An 8,347-nucleotide genomic window follows, 5' to 3' on the forward strand; every position below is an offset into this window, starting at 1 on the left:
TAAATACCTGCAAAGTTCAAGATATCGCCTCCGTAAATCAGCACCACTGCAGCAAGAGAAAAGGCAAGAGAAGTTACACACAGCTCTTGTCAAAGAAAATCACGGAACAAATTGTTCTGTCGATCAGGGGAGGGGAGTGTGTGTGTGTGTGTGCGTGTCATAAATATAAAGGGAAGGGTAAATATCTTACAGGGTAATCAGATTCAAAACATAGAGAATCCCTCTAGGCAAAACCTTAAGTTACATAAAGACACAAAAACAGGAATCTACATTCCATTCAGCACAGCTTATTTTATCAGCCATTTAAACAAAACAGAATCTAACGCATATCTAGCTATATTACTTACTAAGTTCTAAGACTCCATTCCTTTTCTGTTCCCGGCAAAAGCATCACACAGACAGAGAGAACCTTTGTTTCTCCCCCCTCCAGCTTTGAAAGTATCTTGTCTCCTCATTGGTCATTTTGGTCAGGTGCCAACGAGGTTATCCTAACTTCTTAACCCTTTACAGGTGAAAGGGTTTTTCCTCTGGCCAGGAGGGATTTTAAAGGTGTTTACCCTTCCCTTTATATTTATGACAGGAGAAACAAAGGTTCTCTCTGTCTGTGTGATGCTTTTGCCGAGAACAGAAAAGGAATGGAGTCTTAGAACTTAGTAAGTAATCTAGCTAGATATGCGTTAGATTCTGTTTTGTTTAAATGGCTGATAAAATAACCTGTGCTGAATGGAATGTAGATTCCTGTTTTTGTGTCTTTTTGTAACTTAAGGTTTTGCCTAGAAGGATTCTCTATGTTTTGAATCTGATTACCCTGTAAGGTATTTACACATCACCATCCTGATTTTACAGAGGTGATTCTTTTACTTTTTCTTCCATTAAAATTCTTCTGTTAAGAACCTGATTGCTTTTTCATTGTTCTTAAGATCCAAGGGTTTGAGTCTGTGTTCACCTATGCAAATTGGTGAGGATTTTTATCAAGCCTTCCCCAGGAAAGGGGGTGTAGGGTTTGGGGAGGATTTTGGGGAGAAAGACGTTTCCAAGCGGGCTCTTTCCCTGTTATATATTTGTTAGACACTTGGTGGTGGCAGCAATAAAGTCCAAGGGCAAAAGGTAAAATAGTTTGTACCTTGGGGAAGTTTTAATCTAAGCTGGTAAACATAAGCTTGGGGGTTTTCATGCAGGTCCCCACATCTGTACCCTAGAGTTCAGAGTGGGGAAGGAACCTTGACAGTGCGTGTGTATGTGTGCGCACACACATTGAGAGGGCATATTTTGCAGAGTAGGTGTGACTGAGTGAGCAAGATGGTGTATGCTTGAGCATTTAATCACAACAAAGCTCCCAGCTGCTGAGGGCTCAGAGCAAAAATCAGGGAGTTAAACTCCATCCCAAAAGCCACCATAAGGAGGCAGAGCACAGTGTTCTCTATGGCAACTAGAAATATTCCCTCCCAGACCCACCTCTTCTCCCAACCCTTCAAATCCCCTACTGCTCAGTTTTCAAAATGTCACATCCAACGGGGAGGGCCCTGGGGATAGCTTCAGAAGCACTGCTCCATGGGAAGTTTTGAAGCAAGTTCTCAAAAGCAATGTGACAGCGAGAGATAAGGAAGGACGATCCAGTGGTTAGGAAGCTAAGCCAGAGACTCTTGGTTCCCTGCTCCATTACAGACTACAGGTGTGACCTTGGGCAAATCAGCTGGCCTCTCCATGCCTGGGTTCCTTATCCATAACATGAATAATAGCACTCCCCTACCTCACTTCCTCACAGGGGTGTTGGAAGCCATATAAGAGCCTAAGATAGACAAGGAAGGGCCACATTGTGCTCTCAGGCTGTTGAGGCACTTTCTAGATCCTGAGAGGAAATTAGTAACTTTTGTCAGAGCTCAGCTCCCCAAATCATTAGCGTGCTGATGTCACAGGGGCATCTTACTCCTTGGCCACATAAACAACAAGACATTGCTCTTCCAGTGAAATGGGGTGGAGACCAGTGTTCCCTCTAATTTTTCCCACCCATGTGTGGAATGAATTTTGTTATGTGCACCAATATGGAGGTGATGTGTGACACATAACAAAATTCATATGGTGGGGGTGGGGTCGGGGCAGAGGGGTTAGGAGTCTTGGAGGGGGTCAGAACTGGGGCAGAGGGTTGGGGTGCAGGGGGTGAGGGCTCCAGCTGGGGGTACAGGCTCTGGGGTGGAGCCAGGATGAAGGGTTTGGGGTGTGGGAGGGGGCTCCGGGGCTACCATGGGGAGAGAGGAGTCCCCGCAGCTCTTTCTCCCCGCAGCAGCACCTGGGCTGGGGGAGAGAGGGACCTCTCCTCGCCACTGCAGCTCTGGGGCTGGAGCCGCAGGATAAGTGCCCCTCCCCCAGCAGGTCCAGGCCAGAGCCGCAGCAGGTTGGGGCCAGGGGAGGGGCGCCCCTCCCTTAGCCGCGGCAGGTCCCCTGGCGGGTTCCCTGAGCACCAGCATGGCTCTAAGAAGGCTGCCATGTGGCCGCACAGCTTACAGGGAACTTAGGTGGAGGCATACACCAGGGTAGAGCCACAGGAATAATGGACCCTTCAAAGCAGGACACATTGTGCCACTGAGGAGCAGCAATGACTGGTTCCCAAGGCAGCTCCATCCAGCCCTCCTAATCTTGGGAGATTTTCAAGGCTCCCTAAGTGACAGAGAAGATCCCAACCTCCAAGTAAAGAAGGGCCCACGCTGCTTAACAGAACACCTTTCTGATGGGCATTTCTTAAGTTCCCCAGACCTGAGCCAAGGAAGTGCTCTCAGCAAGGGATCGTGTAGGATTCATAAAGGTTTATGCGCTTGGCAACATTCAGGGCACACCCGGAGTGTTGTGTAGGAGTAGTGCACACACAGCTTCTTTCAAGGGCATCAACCTTGGAATCTCGCCAAGATGATATGAACCATGGGAAGCCTCCCAGGACTGGGCTCAAGGCCCGAGAGCAAGGAATGCGGTAGATAGAAATTGGTAAATAAGAATGTTAAACAAAGCCAATGTATTCCTTTTATCTGTTGGAGAATGTAATGCGCGGGGGGAGAGAGAGAGAATAAAGGGGAAGGTGGAAAGCTGACAGGGGGAAGCCCGTTAGAGACCAGCCTGCTTGCTTGCTAAAAGCTGTGTTCTGTCTTGTCATTGAACCGCCACAGGATCGTGCTGCCTGGTACTTACCTTCTACAATATCTCCTACGTAATGATTGAGGGTCTGCGTTAGCTGGTCAGCACCACGGTCCAGACTGGTGTCCATGCTAAACTTCTCTGTCAGTGCAGTAAAACCTGTAATACAAACGGCAGTCAGGCAGCCACTGTAGGAGGCAAGAAATGGCAGAAGATCTCAGCGACTGCAGTCAGACATGCTTTGTGTTACCTTAAATGTGCTGGATACATAAGAAAAAAAGTTTAACAAAACTTATTTTCCATTTAAAACTGATTTATTAAGCAAAGGAAGTATTATCTGTAGTTAGTGAATTGAACTGGAGTTTCTAGGTCACCACAACCTTCAAGATTTTAGAATAAGTTGATCTCATCCTCTTACACCTTGTTTTTGTTTGCAGTTGGAAAAGGAAAACAATCATTCCCTCTTTTGCAACTTCCAACTGGTTTCTTCATTTTGAATGAACTAGTCATTGAACTGAACTAGCGGAATAAACTGAAATGAAGAAAATATTCTCTCTGCACCACAACAAGAGGCTACTTCTGCCAAAAACTGGTTTAGCACATCAGCTAACTCTGGTTCCAGGTGCTTAGCCAGTGACTTCCACCGGTTCATTTGAAATGAAATTTGACTTTCATTAAAACTTGGCAACAAACGTGTACTGCTATGTGATTTAAATGATTTTAATAGGCTATAAGTTTAGGCCTTAACATAAGTTGTTAATTTCAAGTTTAATTTTAAATAGGGTTGTTTTTTCTTAAAATAAATCTATATTTAAATAAAAAAAATCTTTTATATTTTTTAATTAATTTTTCTCCACCCTGCATGCAACATTCCCTGATTTCAAGTCCCTAGTTCTTTCAGATTTCAGAGTAGCAGCCGTGTTAGTCTGTATCCGCAAAAAGAAAAGGAGTACTTGTGGCACCTTAGAGACTAACCAATTTATTTGAGCATAAGCTTTCGTGAGCTACAGCTCACTTCATCGGATGCATATAGTGGAAAATATAGTTGGGAAATTTATATACACAGAGAACATGAAACAATGGGTGTTACCATACAGATTGTAACAAGAGTGATCAGGTAAGGTGAGCTATTACCAGCAGGAAAGCGGGGGTGGGAGGAACCTTTTGTAGTGATAATCAAGGTGGGCCATTTCCAGCAGTTGACAAGAATGTCTGAGGAACAGTAGGCAGGGGAAATAAATATGAGGAAATAGTTTTACTTTGTGTAATGACACATCCACTCCCAGTCTCTATTCAAGCCTAAGTTAATTGTATCCAGTTTGCAAATTAATTCCAATTCAGCAGTCTCTCGTTGGAGTCTGTTATTGAAGATTTTTTGTTGAAGAACTGCAACTTTTAGGTCTGTAATCGAGTGACCAAAGAGATTGAAGTGTTCTCCGACTGGTTTTTGAATGTTATAATTCTTGACATCTGATTTGTGTCCATTTATTCTTTTACGTAGAGACTGTCCAGTTTGACCAATGTACATGGCAGAGGGGCATTGCTGGCACATGATGGCATATATCACATTGGTAGATGTGCAGGTGAACGAGCCTCTGATAGCGTGGCTGGTGTGATTAGGCCCTATGATGGTGTCCCCTGAATAGATATGTGGATGCAGTTGGCAACGGGCTTTGTTGCAAGGATAGGTTCCTGGGTTAGTGTTTTTGTTGTGTTGTGTGTGGTTGCTGGTGACTATTTGCTTCAGGTTGGGGGGTTGTCTGTAAGCAAGGACTGGCCTGTCTCCCAAGATCTGTGAGAGTGGTGGGCCGTCCTTCAGGATAGGTTGTAGATCCTTGATGATGCGTTGGAGAGGTTTTAGTTGGGGGCTGAAGGTGATGATGGCTAGTGGCGTTCTGTTATTTTCTTTGTTGGGCCTGTCCTGTAGTAGGTGACTTCTGGGTACTCTTCTGGCTCTATCAATCTGTTTCTTCACTTCAGCAGGTGGGTACTGTAGTTGTAAGAATGCTTGATAGAGATCTTGTAGGTGTTTGTCTCTGTCTGAGGGGTTGGAGCAAATGCGGTTGTATCGTAGAGCTTGGCTGTAGACAATGGATCGTGTGGTGTGGTCTGGGTGAAAGCTGGAGGCATGTAGGTAAGTATAGCGGTCAGTAGGTTTCCGGTATAGGGTGGTGTTTATGTGACCATTGCTTATTAGTACTGTAGTGTCCAGGAAGTGGATCTCTTGTGTGGACTGGTCCAGGCTGAGGTTGATGGTGGGATAGAAATTGTTGAAATCATGGTGGAATTCCTCAAGGGCTTCTTTTCCATGGGTGCAGATGATGAAGATGTCATCAATGTAGCGCAAGTAGAGTAGGGGCATTAGGGGACGAGAGCTGAGGAAGCGTTGTTCTAAGTCAGCCATAAAAATGTTGGCATACTGTGGGACCATGCGGGTACCCATAGCAGTGCCGCTGATTTGAAGGTATATATTGTCTCCAAATGCGAAATAGTTATGGGTGAGGACAAAGTCACAAAGTTCAGCCACCAGGTTTGCCGTGACATTAATCGGGGATAGTGTTCCTGACGGCTTGTAGTCCATCTTTGTGTGGAATGTTGGTGTAGAGGGCTTCTACATCCATAGTGGCCAGATGGTGTTTTCAGGAAGATCACCGATGGATTGTAGTTTCCTCAGGAAGTCAGTGGTGTCTCGAAGATAGCTGGGAGTGCTGGTAGCGTAGGGCCTGAGGAGGGAGTCCACATAGCCAGACAATCCTGCTGTCAGGGTGCCAATGCCTGAGATTATAGGGCATCCAGGATTTCCAGGTTTATGGATCTCGGGTAGCAGATAGAATACCCCTGGTCGGGATTCCATAGGTGTGTCTGTGAGGATTTGTTCTTGTGCTTTTTCAGGGAGTTTCTTGAGCAGACGGTGTAGTTTCTTTTGGTAACCCTCAGTGGGATCAGAGGGTAATGGCTTGTAGAATGTGGTGTTGGAGAGCTGCCTAGGAGCCTCTTGTTCATATTCTGACCTATTCACGATGACGACAGCATCTCCTTTGTCAGCCTTTTTGATTATGATGTCAGAGTTCTTTCAGTTCACTTTGTTCCTATGCTGGAACTCTCCCTGCTTTCTAGTTCTGATCCTTCCCCCACTCCATTTGACCCTGTTTGCCATGAGATCATGCTGACTCTTCTGAGGGAGGTGGCAGAGATCCAGGGGAACATGCTAAAAAGCTTTAAGTCCTTTCTCGGTAGTGATGGGAAATTGCCTGTCTCCCACCAGACCTTTCAATTGCAGAGTGTCACGAGGATCAATTCTCTCTCCAGTCCTATTCAATACCTACAAGCTAGTCAGACAACAGGGACTCAAATGCCAGCAATATGCAGATGACACACAGCTCTGCTTCTCCTTCCGCATATACATATGACTATACCCCTACCACCAAGATGACCCAGTGCTTAGAGGAGATCAGTTCATGGATAGAGAACACCTGATTAAAGCTGAACCTGAGCAAGACAGAGGAGATGCCAGTGGGTAGAGACGTTTGCAATCACAGCGCAGTCTCCTTTGGTTGAAGGTACACATCCATCATTGGTCAATTCAATCTGTAGTTTAGGAATGCTTGCTGATGATACACTCTCACACAGTTGCATCCACAAGTAACTTTCTCTACAACACCCATTTGACTAGGAGAGGCTCATCATAGAGGATGATGACCTGGTCTCTGTTATATATGTTTCCTCACCTCCCAGCTGGGCTACAAAAATGCAACATACCTGGGCATAAAGCCTTCACGCCTTAGAAAACTGAGAATGTAGCAGCACATCTCCACAGCAACACAAACCACCACAACCACATCAAACCTATCCTCCCACATAATATAAAGTCAAGTTCAAGGTCCCAGTCCTTATCTTCCAGGTACTCTTTGGCCTGGGCCCATCATATCTAAAAAATTGCACAAAGTTCCAGGATGGGGACAGCAGTCGACAACTCTGCCCTGAGCTGCTGCTGTAGCATCCTCTGCTACTCCTGTCCCAAACTCTTTTGAGCCTAAAGACAGCCAATTCTGCAAAACCGTCCAAACTGCTGTAATAAAGATGAAAGTCCCTAAGCCATTTCAGCTGTAACTTCAGCTAGATTTGGGTCCAAGCCTCCCATTACTACAGACAATGTCTCTTTTAAACCTTCCATGTACTAAGGCTGGGCTTTTCGGAAAGGCCTAATAAAGGAGTTAAGGCTTGTCTGCACAGTGAGTTACTGCACAATAAACCAGGGTGTGACTCTACAGCATACCAGTTTGCCACCCAGTCATTCATCGTATGGACACTGCTAAGTCGTGGATACAGCTTAGCATGCTGCTGCTTGAGAGCACAGTACATCAAGCCACACTCTGGAACTTTTCACTCTCTGTAGCACTGTCCACACACCGAGTTAGTACATGGCACACTGGCATCCTGTTGATTCACACCCTGTCTTGCTGCACAATAACTTCCCATGTAAACAAGCCTTTACGCACATAAATCCCATTGATTTTCAATGGAAGTTGGGCACCTAACTTCCTTGGGCCCTTCTGAAAATCCCACCTGAAATGTCTGCAAAAATCTCTCTACCTACCTGAAATGTCTGCAAAAAGCAATACTCCATCAAAACTCTCAATGAAAGGCACCTCCTGGGAGAAATCGCCATATACAATGAGATCGGGGACATGAGCTGCTACTTTCCCAATTATAGAGCTGTCACTAGACTTTCTTTGCTCCATGTTGGCCATGAATGCAACATGCTGCCCAGGGCCCTGGAACACTGATGGATAATTCAATATATGATCCTCCCACTCCGGGAAGGAGGTGACTCCCACTAGCCTGCCATATCCATGACCACTCTTCTGATGATCAGACAGCAGCACCATAAAGGACAGGTCACAATTCACTGACGGAAGGGTTTCAGCCAGTAACATTCTCTGTATATCACAGTCTATGTAGCAACAGTTGCTAGGTGAGACAAGCTTCCTTCATTAATGTATTTTAAACCCATTTACACAGAAATGGTGTGATGGGGTATAGAAACCCCACACGAGTCTGGGCTGTTGTGACTCTTGGGCCTACAAGAGGCTCTCCTCTTGTAAACTCAAATGTAAAAAGTATGTAAAAGTTCTTAAGATGTTACAATAACCATGAAAAATAGGTCAAGTTGTTTCCAACCCTGAATGTTGTAACAAGTCCAAAAGAACCAGACAAAGAAGCC

The 8,347-nt window shown here is 45.3% G+C and overlaps 1 protein-coding gene across 1 annotated transcript in view; it reads right to left on the reverse strand.

Moving 5' to 3' along the window:
• Positions 1-7,865, reverse strand: part of ADCY10 (adenylate cyclase 10) — a 73,588-nt gene extending 65,723 nt beyond the window's left edge. Inside the window, exons 1-3 of the mRNA XM_074960948.1 lie at positions 7,721-7,865; positions 3,178-3,282; positions 8-46 (exon numbers count right to left, since the gene is read on the reverse strand). Of these exons, the coding sequence (XP_074817049.1) occupies positions 8-46; positions 3,178-3,282; positions 7,721-7,865 (289 nt within the window). The remainder of the gene's footprint in view (positions 1-7; positions 47-3,177; positions 3,283-7,720) is intronic.
• Between the last annotated feature and the right edge of the window lie 482 nt (positions 7,866-8,347).

This window comes from Natator depressus, chromosome 8, assembly GCF_965152275.1.
Source record: "Natator depressus isolate rNatDep1 chromosome 8, rNatDep2.hap1, whole genome shotgun sequence".
In the NCBI taxonomy this organism is placed as follows: Eukaryota; Metazoa; Chordata; order Testudines; family Cheloniidae; genus Natator; species Natator depressus.